Raw genomic sequence first — 15,317 nt, forward strand, 5'->3', positions numbered from 1 at the left:
CTACTTGTTTGGCTTGTAGTTTTTCATTTGAGAGAACTGGCCAAACACTGTTGACATGTGAGACTGAGCTCTATCTGAAACTACAATTTGGCTGTAACATGAATGGTGTAAAATTGCTAAGTGGCAAAAGCATAGTTACTAGTAATTGTATCTACAGGCTGTAGTTACTTTACAACTAGTTACAAGTTATGTAAGTAGTTGTATACTTAAATATAATATGCAACTAGTTATCCCCAACTCGGGTTTTCTATTATTTAATACCAAAATGGGTTGGATAATGGACGACAAGTGTCCTGATTATTCAGGCATTCTTGTTTTTATTCAGCTAGTGCTTCCTTTTGATTGGGAGTTATTGTACTAGCTTTTATCCTAGTTGGAAATCACATCTTTTAGTTATAAGACATATTCACTTATAGTAAGACACTGTAAGACATGTCCCTTAGCTACTTGTATGGCACTATTATGAGGACACTTGCTCCAATTTTAAGACACACCTCCTACACACTACCTAGTTGCAAGGTACTACTGTTACATGTGATGCAGGTGTGGTCCCCATCATCAGATGCCCTAGGGGCAGGGCCGCCCACATGGGGGGGGGGGGGGCAACTGGGGCATTTTGCCCCGGGCCCCAGCCTGAAAGGGGCCCCAGGAGGCCCCATGAAGGGCCCCCTGAATACCTGTTTAAAAGATCGATATACTCTAATAGAGCAGTCAGATCTAAATACTCTAATAGAGCAGTCACAGTATTCTTCAGAGGAGCAGTGTAGCAAGCTTATAGATAAGGAGATATGGTTGGTGATGGGTAGTTATTGTCATTGCCAGCAGGTTGTGACCTTTTTTTTTTTTTTTTTTTTTTTTGGTCTTCACCTTACAACTTGGGTCAAGGGCCCCACTTTAACTCTTTGCCCTGGGCCCCTTAATTTCTCTGGGCGGCCCTGCCTAGGGGCAATGCTGCAGAGGCTGTGGCTGAGGCTCTGGACAAGAAATTGAGGGAGAACTTAAGAGATACTCGTAACAGCATGTTCACTGGTGATAATATTGCTGTAGCTCAACTAAGGTAAGCAACTATTACTACTACTTCACTTCTTTATAATGCACACTTTAGGATCTTTTATGTGCCTTTGTACGTTTTTCATTGAAAATGTTATTGTAAAGTAATACTCCTAACAGTGATGTATTGTGCTAAGTCAGCTAAATTGTACAGAATATTGTAGTAGTTTTTTTGTTTGTTAGTACTTGAGTAATTACATGTCCGATACATGACAAAGTTTGTCAGTATTATGAGGTTTGGTAGTGAATTTAGCGACAATTTATCTATAACTAGCATGATACATGTCCTACGTTGAGGACAATTCCACATTTACTATGTCACTGTTTAAAGTACATGAGCCTTATGCCATCTCCTGCAAGTAGTTATAGTAGTGAATATGTGAGCCATGCGGTGCTAGTAGTCCATTCAAAAAAGAAATTTGTCACTGGTAGGATTTGAACCGATGACATAACCTCAGATACTCTGTTTATTCTGTGATTTGCAATGGACTGTAGCTGTTTAACATGCTATATAGCAGACAAAAGAAAAATGCACAGTTAGCTTACAGTAAAATGTGAGGTAGCCAGTTAATGAGCATTTTATTTAGAGCTGAGTGACAGTACAACTATCACTATCACGTAACTTTTATATCATGATAACGATAGTATCACGTTAGTTACTATTTAGCAGTTATTAAAGACACTTAACTTCACATAAACAACACATGAATACTCCAATTACATACACACCACATATCTGCTCTTCTAACACTCCGCTAAAAATTGTTATGTGTCAGTATTACAGTTGTTCTCTTTGTTCAGTGTCCACATTCAAGCTACTAGTCTTTTACAGTTTTCTGAATTTCAATGCTATCATGTTTGCTTTTGTTATCTATATTTTGGACTAAGCAAAGATATGGATAAGTAATCACGATAACACGATAATATACTATCAAGATCATGATTGTTAATAGCTATCACGATAATCTACTGATCACCATTATCGCTCAGCTCTAATTTATTATACGTCTACACATCGGTGAGGGTTGCACTAAATTCACAACATTTCATTCCCTTGCACATATCAATATGCCCTGTACTATCTTTGGAACCAATTGTCATGATTTTAGTACTCCAAGCTAGGGTTAGAGTTCTTTACATAGGCTACATAGATCATTGTTTATATTGTCTTGCATTGAAACAGTCAAAATTCAATGCGGAGGCAGCTAACAATGGTAGCACAGTGGATAGTACTTTGATGTATTGCGAAAAGTGGTGAGTTTGAGCTCAGAAAGGTATGAAGTGTTGTGAATTTAGTGCAACCTACTGGTGAGTAAGCATCGTCAAAATCTGACCCATGAAAACGATGTCACAAAAAAATGACACCAAGAAGAAAGAAGATGTCATGGGCAAGTTTTGAACCCTGGATCTTTGGGTTAAACAGCTCAATTCTAAGACTATTTATCTATGGTTTCAATCTACTGGGTTGCCAAATGACAATCACTTAATGTTGCTATAGTCCCTGTACTTTAGTTGCCAAGTAAAAAGCATTATGAAAGATTGACAAACAGGATGATAGATAGATAGATAGATAGATAGATAGATAGATAGATAGATAGATAGATAGATAGATAGAGAGAGAGACAGAGAGAGAGAGAGAGAGAGAGACAGACACGCACACCCACACACACACTCACACACACACACACACACACACACACACACACACACACACACACACACACACACACACACACACACACACAGAGACACAGACACACAGACACACAGACACACACAAACACACACACACACACACACGCACGCACACACACACACACTAAAACTCTGTACAGAGTATGACACAGAGATACAGGAGGTACATACAGTGATTCCTAAATTGTACATAAAAATGTTTAATCACTTGTTTTGTTGTTTTAGTTTCCAGCGGCCACTACTAGTTATCTTAGACAGAAACTTTGACCTGACCATGCCCCTCCATCACACATGGACCTACCAGGCACTAGTACATGACCTACTGGTGAGTGAGGAATGATTGATTATGGGTTTGTGTTTATGGGGCATGTGTCTGGCTTGTGTAATTACAGTCATTGTACTAAAAGATAAAGTCTGACCAACATTAGATCCAAATTATGTGTGTAGTGTTTTTGACTAGTTGTCTACCTTCTGAAACAGTTTGACCATGAAATATTCTAATAGAGTAATCATTTACACAATCATCAGAAATTCTCCATAACTGATACGTATCTGGACAAGGGAGGTTTCCACTGTACATGAGTTGCTAATAACATTAATAGAGACCTTTCCATTTATCAGCAGCCATACATGCTAACTTATCTACTCCAAATTACTACTAATGGTACACATGTTGTTTCTATAGGACTTCGACCTGAACAGAGTATCACTACAACCTGAAGTTAGTGAACTGGATAGTTCTACAAGTTAGTACCATATGAAAGTGTGTGTAGTGTCAGAATGATCTGGTGGATAGTGGCCTATACCATAGTCTCACTTCGTGTCATTACCCTTCTTGCAGGCCCTAATGAGATATGTAGAATGGTAAATTTCCAAACTGTTATCTGCCAAATTGTGTGTCATAATGAATCACCAAACTTTCTTTATGGTGTTTTATTAATTTGGGTTAGCCAGTGAGGACAAATTGGGATGGATTTTTCATATGGTAGGGAGGGGCTCCAGGAAACACTTTTGCTTGAAGCTGGGTACAGTACCATATGCACAATATACATATAATTTGCTCATGTATGCTAGTATGTAGTATGTTTTGCTCCCAACTAATGAACCATTTGATGGTGTATTGTGTGTAGGAGGTCCAGCTAAATCCTATGATCTACCGTGTTCTGATAAGTTCTGGCAATTTCATAGAGGGAGGTGTGTATTGTGTGTGTGTATTGTGTGTGTGTATGTGTGTAGTGTGTGTGTGTGTGTGTGTGTGTGTGTGTGTGTGTGTGTGTGTGTGTGTGTGTGTGTGTGTGTGTGTGTGTGGCATAGGCAGTGAAGACAGGGGGGCCATGGTCCCCCCACTTTTATGGTTGCAAGAAAAGATCGAGATACTCTAGTAGAACAGTCAGTATCTGGATACTCTAATAGAGCAGTCATAGTATTCAGAGAAGCAGTGTAGCAAGCTACTTAGCTACGTATGTGTAGTTATAAATAAGGAGATACAATTGGTGGAGAGCAGCTATTGTCAGCAGGCAGTGACCTTTTTTTTTTTGGTCTTCACCTTACAGCTGGCCTGGCCCCCTCATTCTTTGGCCTGTTCCACCGCCCCTGGTGTGTGGTACATGTCTAGTGTAGTTTTATGAACAAGGACCTGTTAGCTGAATTTTGATTAGCTGAAATCTAGATTATGAATGATTCTTTTATTAGAGAATTTTTTTAACTCATGTATGTTTTATTAGAGTTATTGAACAGAGGCGGGCCTCATGTATCCAAACAAATTAATGTATTTATCTGAGCACTTCTGTGATTGAACCGGTACACTGGTGTTCAGATAACGAAGGTCCTATTGTATTCCTCTCCACTTACTAGTTAACATTTTGTTTATCTTCCCCAGCCCAATCCCAAGTGTAGCTGATGCAGTCCAGTCAGAATTGGAACAATACAAACAATCTGAAGAGGAAGTGAAGAGACTGAAAGATGCTATGGTATTGTCACACACTGAGTTCTGTGATTTACACAATATAGTGTACACTATTATTGGATTGAAGTAAATATTAACTGAATGAACAATTAAAGAACTTTCTAATGTATTCATGCAATAACTTTCTGAGCTGACATCACAGTGAACTTCTATGACATCACATTTAAGGAAAGAATAGTACCAGGCCATTCAGCCATATAAGGCTTTACCCCAAAACATGTTCCTATACTAAATACTAGTAAGTCATTTTGTTTACACCACATTCACAACCCGGGTACAGCATAGTGCGGCACAAAATAAACTGCAGTGTGAATCAATCGAGCACAGCACAACATGGGTTGGCACGGGTTGGACGCTTCCTGACAGGTCAACTTGTGTTAATTATAATAATTGGTTCTGTTGGGTAGCTACACATCAGGTATTTTCTACACTCTGAAAGTATTCTACAACATGGCTACAACACACTGTAAGATGTGCTATGATTCTGGTAGACTCCCAGTCATTTTTTTTGTTCTAATGACATTGGTAAAAGACTGAAAAGAGGCAACCACTGACTATAACAAAGTGGCTAGAGAAGAACCATCAGTATTATTGATGACACAAACAATTACAATCAAATGTCCTCGGACACATGTAACATTGTACAGTTCAGTTATTCTTTGCGTCGTTGCTACCTAAGCAAAGAGCACCGTATTATACATTGTGCTAGCTCAGGCACACACACAATCCCCCTAGCAGTAGTGTGAACAAGGGCTGACTCAAGTTTGTAAGTCAGGTTGGCCCGAGTTGAAAGTAACTCAGGAGTCAATGTTAAGTTATGTCTGTAACACAGTGTTTCACATAGTGAACAATACATTAAGCTTGTCTAGGATCTTATCTCAACTGGTACAAAAGTTGTGGACTATTTTCACTTTTATTCTTGTGCGATAGACAATACATAAAGCCATTCATGTACTATCAGACACTTTGTGCTGCAAGTGAAAGGAAATCATAAAGGAAATAGGTAATTAGGTGAGTCCATGATGCATGCATGGTAGATGTAGAAAAAGGCAACTCTCAAGTGACTTTGAATAATGAGCCTGTAGCTAGTGTTGGTGTCAGTGTGCAAGTCAGTTATTTACAAGCTTGGCGGCGCAGTTTTCCTTGATAGTTGACCTCAAATACCCTCCCATAAGTACCGCGACCAATTTCCTTCCCGTGGGGAATACATCTTAGAGAGTAAGATCACTGGCAACTCGAACAGCCATCACTTAATTTAAGGGGCTTGTACAGGCGGCGTCCGCTCTTTTCGTTAGAAATGAAGGGCGGGCGTTAAAAAGCTAGGGCAGAAGTCGCTGTCTGTAGCTCTTTGTTACTAGAACAGTGAAGTGCTATTTGCCAAGTTCAGTTTCAGCTTAGTGGTATTAATAATCTATGCTTGAAGGCAGTGAACTTAAAGGTTTTCCTCTGGAGCTTGAAGGTTTTCGATCCGGCTGGAGCAGTAAGGTTAGTGGGTTGTATACAATCACTGGACTGGACTACTGGACTCAGGTTTTTTTTAATGGGCAACTGGTTGTAACTACTGCTACACTGAATGTAAAATATGCAGGTGAATCTGTCTACTTGGTAGAGTAAACGGAGGGGTATCCGGACAAACTTTTAGGTACTACAGCATTTCAGCAAGCCAGGTGAGATGTGCAAATAAACCACAAGTCTACCACCGGCTATATACCAGTAGTACTGATATCTATATCTGTCCAATTACATAGTACAGGATTTATCGCCTGTATCGCAAAAGTGTAGGACTTTTTCCAAATACTGAATAAATTTTATTATAGAGGGATAACTAAGGTTACTTTGTATCTATTTGGTTTTTCTTAAACGCTCTTAGAATCTACGCAGATCCCAATCGATTTCCAACTTTGCGCGCATAAGTATTATTTATGATGTGGGGGTTTCCGGAAAGAAGCGTTAGGCCAATGAAACTTGATTACCAGTTTCTCGCTCAGATTTTTGAAAATATAATGCGATTATTATTCATTATTCATTATTTTCCAAAAAGCACAACACACATCCCAAACATGAAGATTTCTGCCAAAAAAGTGAGTCTACATTGATTACTCCTGCATTGAATAGCTAAAATACGTTACTAGTCCATATAACAAGTGATTTTTCCATTAGAGTATAGCTCATTGCTCCATGAGAGTAAAAGTGACTGCTCTATTAGAGTATTTCAATCTGAAATACCAATAATGAAATTCCATGCGGGTGTATCAAAAGCATGCGGGCGATGACGCGAAACTGCTAATCAAATTTCATTGGCCTTACTTTATTTTATTATTATTAGCACTTTACAGTGACCAGCACTGAAGGTCTGACAGCAACATGTGCTGCAGCCTTAGGATTACCTAACCTAATTTCAGGGACTTAGACCTAATGACTTGACTTACTGACTGACTGATAAGGTGTAACATAAAAGGGGCCAAAGTAAGGAAAAAAAATCCCTCCAACCCCAGGATTCGAACAACGCTTTGATAGTGATGTTTGCTGTGTTGTTTTCTGTCCCTACACCGGCCTGATTTCATTTCTGATGTTTATTTTGTGATTTGGTTTGTAGTTTAACCATTGTGGATGGTGAAAGGTACAGGCTCGCCGGATCACAAAGCTCAGATCCAGCAACAGCTCTAACACTGCTGTCGGTGCCGCCCTGGTGCTCTTCTATAGCTCGAAGCAAATTCTCTTTACTGTAAGCCATAATAATTCAAACTTTGTACATGCGCATAAAGCCACGGCATTTCCGTAATGATGATGTAACATACTTGGCCTGTCAAGGAGAAGCTGTGCTAGTATTCCATTTCCTACTATTTATCAGACATGGTGGCTCCCTTAACTCTGAATTGAACACGCTAGAAATTTGAGTGAACTTCAGCTAAAAGTTTGAGAGCGAAATTTGTGCTCACCGGTAAGAAAGGAGCAAGCTGCCACTTGAATGGAGCTTGCTTTATTACTTTTAAATGGAACCAAAGAAAGGTTGAAGATGAACATTGTAAACGATTAAATGACCGAGAAATATAAATGTTGTTAACATCGTACACAGAATTTAAGAAAAAATAGTATCCGGATAACTCCCCTGTCCGGACACCCCCCCCCCCCCCCCCGTTTACTCAGTTTGTCTTATGATTGTGTACAATTTGCATAACAACTCTCTCTGCATAATCTCTATTGTATGACTGCCATTTGTCTTATCATGAAGTACAGTGCATGTATATGTGATACAAGTTATAGCCATCGAGTCAGCTAAATTAAGTGGTGACAGTTATCTGTCTTGCTATTCCATATAGCTGATACATAGTTGCAGCTGGGCAATGTTGAAAACTCTGGCATGGTCACACCTTTCTTTTGCGTGTGTGTGTGTGTGTGCGTGCATGTGTGTTTCTATTATATAGTGTACAGCATGTCAAAAAGTCTGAATATATTCTTAATACAAAGTCATTCAAAGACCACACCCACAAAAAAAATCAAAAATTACGGAAAATGTATTGCTCCTATTGGGAAGGCCATAAAAAATAATTGCATTTTGTTAAAATACATCCCCATCTTAAAGTAAATTGCCTTATATCACTCAGAAACTAAAAGTACATCATATAGCAAACCATTTAATCGACAATGCTGTAGCCTGACTGGCTTTCCAATATCTGCCTTTTGGCAATGAAGTGCGGGTTCCAGCAGAAGCACCCAATATGCAATGTATTGTGGGATTCACCCAGAGGGGAAACGGTTTGTTTGTAGCACTACTGAGGGACGAATAACATAAATATCGGTCAGTAATACGTTCTGCAGTAATGTTTCATTGTACTCACACTGTAAACTGGCTGGGAAAAGCGAGCTAATACACTGCCAAAATTGCATTTCGATACAAGTGCGTAACTAATGGTGATTTACCTTTCTTCGCTAGTCTCAACAGTCAGTTCAATGGCTACAACAAGCGATACAAATGAAGTTCGTTCACTCGGTAAGTAACCACGCTTAATAAGTTGGAATCCCTACAACTTAATCTTGACTAATTCATGTACAAACTTGTGGTTTGTGGTATATTCACTAATGATGTTACACAGCTGGCATAAAATGGTACAACCAATAAAATAACACACTCAAGATATAAAAATCAGTTACCACACTTACACACCCACCCAAACACACAGTTGCTCAGAGTGATATGCAAGACCTTTTACTGACAATGTCTCCAACAAACTGTGATGGAAAGGAAACAGCACACCAAGTAGAAACATAGATGTAAAGCAAAGTGATATTGTTCTGCATGCTGGTATGCAACTAATTTAAAACACTGAAGGAAAAGGAGAACAATCACCAGATACACAACATTTTCAACACAAATAACAAAAATAATAGAAACCAAAGCAATACATACACTGTCATACTGCCCAAGACTCTCGAGTGACTGCCAGAAGAGAACACAACACACACATCTCTCCAAAGTGCAAGGAACATGCAGATTACAACATTACAGAATACGTACACGTACATTCTGTGCATACATTTATTTCATTGATTATTTGTGTAGCTGCAACACAAATGCAAGACATGCACTATTCCACTGTGACAAAGTGCCATCAGCCTGAATAAATTTAAATACCAGTGGTTGGGCGGTACCGAAATAGTTCACCTTGACTGAGCCTTAGACTGAGAATCTGGCAGTCAGCAGTTGGTTTCTTAACAGTGCCTGGTTCAATATAATAAGAATCTCAAGCCATGTTCAATCCTCTGAAATACATGCCACTGTTCTCCGCCAATCCTCTGAAATACATACCACTGTTCTCCTAACATTGTCAGTGAAGACAAGCACCCGCAGCAAAGACAAACATTGTTAATGAAGACAAACTATAAATGCGCTGCTTTGCACCGCCTCTGAACTTCAAGAGTAACAAAATTTTATCAACCTTGGCACTAGTACGGTACTGCTGCCTTGATCCTTGATGACTGATGATTGGCAGCTGGGATATATCCGAACATGGCGACCATTCATCACCGTTACTACTAGAAGTATCCTTTATTAATTCTAAAATCTTCCTGCTCCATTCTCACTGTTACCATCACTGAATGCATCGAACTTCACAGGGTAACTCAGTTTCATCGTCCGTTTCCAATATCCTCTAGCAGTATAGTGACAGCCTAGGTGACAGCATTTCTGGCGAAGCAGAAGGATTAGTCCTTTGTTACTACAAATTATTTTAACTTCTACATCCACCAACAGCTGATAAATCAATCTGCTACTTAAACGCCTCTGTCTCTCTAGAGTAAAAAAAAACGGAAAATCACCGTAATTGTACATTTAGTATGCATAAATATTTTAGTTTTGTTTCTGAGCCATATTTTTTGATATGAGGGGGAGTGGTCTAACTAGCATAGTTACAACCAGTTGCCAAAATATTTGGTAAAAAAGGGGAAAAGCCTGAGTTCAGTAGTCCAGTCCACTAGTCCAGTCCAGTGATTATATACAATCAGGTTAGAGCTAGCTAGTTTGGTGTTATGATTAAGAACAAGTACAGAAAAAATAGAATTTTCAACTAGAGTAGGGACCATAGCACATTGATAAAAAGTACTGAAACAAGCTGGAGTATAGTGCACGGTATTAAATCACAGTAAAATAATAAGAAGTGTTATATCCCTACTGTGCTCAAGATACCATAATACAGTAGGGATATAACATATAACACTTCTTATTGTTTTACTGTGATTTAATATCATGCACTACTCCAGCTTGTTTCAGTACTTTTCATCGATGTGCTATGGTCCCTGCCCTACTTGAAAATTCTAAATTTTTTGTGTACTTGTTTGTTAACTTTTTTTTGTAAATACAGTGGAACCCCTCTAAGTCGGTCACCATTGGGGAAATGAAATATATCCTTTATATGGAGGTGTCCTTATTTAAGGGGTTTCTAAAACTTTTAAATAATCAGTTTTATTGCACGAGACTAGACCAAGTGGTGGAGCAAGATGGGTTATGGTACAATGTGAACCAGATATGATCAGTTTAATAGCAACAGAAGTGATGTTATTGAGCATGGTGTGTGGCCTCTACTACACTATCCAGATAATTAAGACACCACAAAAATCTTATACATGCTCCCATAAAGACTTGTCCGGATTACTCCGTATTTGATTAAGATGGTTGGCTATACAGATTATATATAGTTTATCCTTTAGTGCAGTTTATTCTTAAAGTGCACCAGCTACTATTTTCAGAAGACCTGGGTAAGAACAGGAACAGCAGTACTTGTATATGCATTCATATGGCTTCTCATAACTTCAGTGCTTTATCTCACACTTTGTACTGTTTGTAGCTATAATAGGCAATATAGAGGACAGTGCTTTCTGCATTAAATTACGTAGTTCAGTTGGTTGTTGTAACTGGTAGAGGTGTACCGATATTTTTGGCATGTACTGATATCCGATATTGATGCCACCAAAAGAAGCCGATAACCGATAGTCGATCCAATATTTGCATTACAAACAAAAGTTGTAGATAATCTATGCAAAATGCTCACTCTGTGCCTATGGAGGTAGTGGCTTGGGTTTCTATTGTGCAATCCAGACAATTAGGTACCCACAAACATTTTTATGTATACTCCCATGAAGCCTTAAACGGATATTTCTGCATTTCTCCGCATTTTATTGGCTTGTGCGAAGGCTGGTACAGCAGGTTTCCTTGGTTATCCTGTGACTCTTCTTGTTATTACAAAGGTATTATATAACTGCTTCTGATGAGCTTCAATTTCCAGCAAGAAACACTATAATCGTGTGTGTTTATATGGCTTCTTGTAGTGTAGGCATTGTTGTAGAGTGAACAATAAGCCACTGGCACTAAACAGCCACATGGATAACGTAGAAAACCAATATATAATCCTTTTACGTACAAACTATTTCTACTGTATAACTATTGGTAGCAATATCTGTCCTCCTACTGATCTGTACCGATACCGATACTAGTTGGTAAAAAATGCCATATCAGTGGTCGATATTTTAGCCAATCCGATTATCGGTACACCTCTAGTGGCTGGCAATGAACCTTTGTTACTTGCGTTCGTGATTAGTGAGGTGTTGTACTGTAGTGCTTGCCATGGGAATTGTGCAGTGTCTGGTTTACGGAATAGAAAGGTGTCCGCTATTGAGGGGGCATTAATACACACAGGTATTGGAAGTTGCATTTGGGACTTTATTAATTATTCGTTATAAAGTGGCTGTCCGCCATTCAGAGGTGTCCATTAAGAGGGGTTCCACTATAATTATTATGACTGGTGAACCCACACATACCACATTTGAAATGGCGCCGTGTGCCCCAGATATATCAATTATTGTCTGAAAAGTGAAGTATCCATTTCACTTCGTTGTCGGCTATGTTCAACCCGTTACACCGCAGTACGAATCAAGAACTGTTCGAAAAGTATCTCTACAATGCACGCATACCAAAAGAAAGAAATGTTGCCGCGTGCCCCAGTTATATCAATTGTTGTTTGAAAAGTAAAGTATCCATTACGCTTCGTTGTCGCCTGTGTTCACCCTGTTACACAGCAGTATGAATCAAGAACTGTTTGAAAAGTACCTCTGCAATCAAAATAGCCACTATGACAAATATGGATGATTTATGTTTTGAAGGGAAGCCATCGCCAAATCAACACTTTTTGCTGTCGGCAAAGATGAATGGGACACAAAGGAGGACACTGGTAAGCCCATGAAGAATACATTGTACGTACTGCGGTATACCAAAAGGCACCTCTCTGGCCGAAGCGATGTTGAACCATGAAAATATCAAGCCTGTAGCCTTAACCGTTATCAAGTTACAGGAATCAGCCAGTCAGTTGCTTACTCAGTCAGTCAGTAGAAAATTCCATTAAATAAATTTTTGTAAAAAAAATTCCGTAGCAACTTGTTGAAAGCATTTTGGGTAGATTTGAAAGCTTGTTTGGACTAGTTTTATCCAACCAATACTGCCTCATTGTCGTGTAGGAAAATTGAGGCTGGATTTTGGATTATGTTATTTCGTGGACCATGCCTACTCCCCTTTGTGGTCCCTACTGTATAGTACTATTGTACTGTATGACAAACTGTCAAATAAAAAAAAGCTAAAGGCATACTTATTAATGACCACCTTGCATTGTCACACCCTGAGCACCTCTTTACTACCTCTTTACCATATCCAATGTAACAGCTGAATGAGTTTGTCAAGTATTCACATACCTCATTAATAAGATCACTTTATTGATTATAGTGGATGAAGGATGTGTAGGATTCAAAAAGGACTGAAACTACTGTACATACTCTCACATTCAGGCAGAATTATAGTCATGCGTATGGGCTGAATTTGATATTTATACAGTGAAGTACAGCTAGCCAAAGTTTCAGTTGCACGGATCTCTCAGTAAATATTGTTGCTGTTATTTTGCCTCTGCAATCACCTTTCTGCATTGTTCATGGTAGAGAACAAGATTGATGTACTGTAGCAAACGGCTTGAGATTCACAATAGAGCAATGGTTTAGACTTTTCACCACCTGGTTTACACCAATTAATAAACAGTGCAGGTAGGGTGTAAGGGTCTATGGTTCATGTAAGGACACCCCTTGAAGGATTATGCAACTTTTAGTGCTCTATAGACCCTATAGTAAATTTTTACAGGCAGGTAAGCTTTGTTCTGAAAAATATGCTTTGTGCCAGTTAAAAATATGGGTGAAAATGGGTTAAAGTGGTTTCTGAATATATGGCGTGAACAGCTTTCCTAATAGGCTGAACAGGTTGTTTTAAACACTGAACAAACGATGCTTTTACAATGTTTCTTTGCCACACAAGGGACGCGTACACACACACACACACACACGTTTTTGGAAAACAATTTCAGAAAACTAGGCATATGCCTGGTTTAAACAGAAATTAAATCATAACTGGGCAGATCTAGGAGATACTATATGGGGGGGGGGGGGGGGGGACAAGAGAGCTGAGGGGAGACAAGGAGTTTTATGTAGTGTTTATTGCACTAGCAAGAATAGAATGGAACACCGTGGTACACAAACTTTTCTTTCTCATAACTTTGGTTGGTATAATTTGATATAATAAAGAACGTTTAATATGTAGCCATAAGACTCTAGTTGGATCATCTTCTGAAAAAAGTTAAGAGTTTCTATGATTGAATCTGAGAGCATTTTTGATACTAATGTATATGCAAAAGTTACTTGATTATTTGTGAATTTGTCAAAATTTCCCTCTTGTTCTCTCATACAATATTGAACCATTTCATCAAAACTTTACTCATCAAAACACTCAATCATCTAATTTGTCAAAATTTTCCTTCATCAAATATCTGTAGTTATTTAAGTAAATAAATGTATATGCTTTGAAAAGCACTTGATATCTAGAAATTAATTTTTGAGATAAAACCTGTTTGATAGTTAAGTGCTTTTATAAAATGAGTATAATTCACACTAATAGTATAATTAATTTTAAAAGTGAACTAGGGATCCAAGCATGAAACAAGAGATTAATGATGGTATTACTGCAGAGCTCAGTGGGAAAATCTCTACATTGGCATATTATGTCACTGTAAAGTGCTAATAATTATACAACCAAGTACTAAGAATAATACGAAACGCGGTTAAAATTACGTCATAAATAAATAAATAATTAATTAATTAAATAATCAATAATTAATGTTTGAGAAAACTACGAGGCCCAGAGACATGAACTAACAGGGGATAGATTCGCCTGTGAATGAAGGCACAAACGTATAATCGTCGCTCTTGTTTGTGCTGATGACTTGACCATACGTGTAATTCTATATAATGCTCAGTACCACACCCTTGCTTAATTACTTACATATTGCGCGAAGAAGATTAGTGATGCCCGTGCAGGAGAGCCAGAAGCCACTTGTGTAAACAAGAAGATTACAAGTAAGTTTTTATGTTTGTAACATCTCAAGTCTCCATGCCAGCTGCCAGTGGATTCATTCACGTAAATAAACAATACAAAACATTAAACTGACATATGCCATGCTCTTTACAATAAGCTTACAGTTACATATAAAATACAAGTAAACAATTTTGTCTTGTGTAGCTGGCATGGCGAACTTTCTTTGTGTTGGTGTCAGGCAATTCAATACGTGCTTAATCTGTTTTGCTTCTCACCTGGCGTAGCTACTAGGCTCTAGTGGCTTGGCTGTCTTCCTTTATCTGGTTCATCTGGCTTGCATACGCCTACAGCATTGTGTAGCTATCTCCTGAAAGTTGTGTATGCATAACTATAGTGTGTCACCCATCACTGTGCCATTGCTACTTCACTGATGAACCTTACTTAGCTCTAGTTGATGTTGATATGCATTGCTGTATATTGGCTAATAATTGTTATCTGCATGGTGATGTTGCCTATAATGTATTGCTGCATACAATACTGCAATAATGTATAGTTCTCTCCTGTATGTTTTGTATACATATACTTTGTACACATCACTGTGCCATTTATACCACACCAATGATGTACTGGCACTTAGCTACTGGTGGCCTTTAGTTACGATGCCACTATTGTGTTATATCTGTCTCTACTGTGACATATTGAGTTGATTTG

The 15,317-nt window shown here is 38.5% G+C and overlaps 2 protein-coding genes and 1 long non-coding RNA gene across 3 annotated transcripts in view; all 3 read left to right on the plus strand.

Annotated features, from left to right (window-relative positions):
• LOC136269044 (sec1 family domain-containing protein 1-like) overlaps positions 1-4,793 on the plus strand; it is a 13,382-nt gene extending 8,589 nt beyond the window's left edge. Inside the window, exons 3-8 of the mRNA XM_066064506.1 lie at positions 544-566; positions 939-1,057; positions 2,971-3,070; positions 3,431-3,491; positions 3,876-3,939; positions 4,625-4,793. Of these exons, the coding sequence (XP_065920578.1) occupies positions 544-566; positions 939-1,057; positions 2,971-3,070; positions 3,431-3,491; positions 3,876-3,939; positions 4,625-4,781 (524 nt within the window). The 3' untranslated portion in view covers positions 4,782-4,793. The remainder of the gene's footprint in view (positions 1-543; positions 567-938; positions 1,058-2,970; positions 3,071-3,430; positions 3,492-3,875; positions 3,940-4,624) is intronic.
• Positions 4,794-6,022: 1,229 nt separating this feature from the next.
• Positions 6,023-15,317, plus strand: part of LOC136268271 (uncharacterized) — a 49,325-nt gene continuing 40,030 nt past the window's right edge. Inside the window, exon 1 of the mRNA XM_066063559.1 lies at positions 6,023-6,196. The gene's annotated coding sequence lies outside the window, so the exon portion shown is untranslated. The remainder of the gene's footprint in view (positions 6,197-15,317) is intronic.
• Positions 14,626-15,317, plus strand: part of LOC136268272 (uncharacterized) — a 72,967-nt gene continuing 72,275 nt past the window's right edge. Inside the window, exon 1 of the long non-coding RNA XR_010706963.1 lies at positions 14,626-14,647. This is a non-coding gene — a long non-coding RNA (uncharacterized lncRNA). The remainder of the gene's footprint in view (positions 14,648-15,317) is intronic.

The sequence above is a fragment of the Dysidea avara genome, chromosome 10 (genome assembly GCF_963678975.1).
Source record: "Dysidea avara chromosome 10, odDysAvar1.4, whole genome shotgun sequence".
Taxonomy (NCBI): Eukaryota; Metazoa; Porifera; class Demospongiae; order Dictyoceratida; family Dysideidae; genus Dysidea; species Dysidea avara.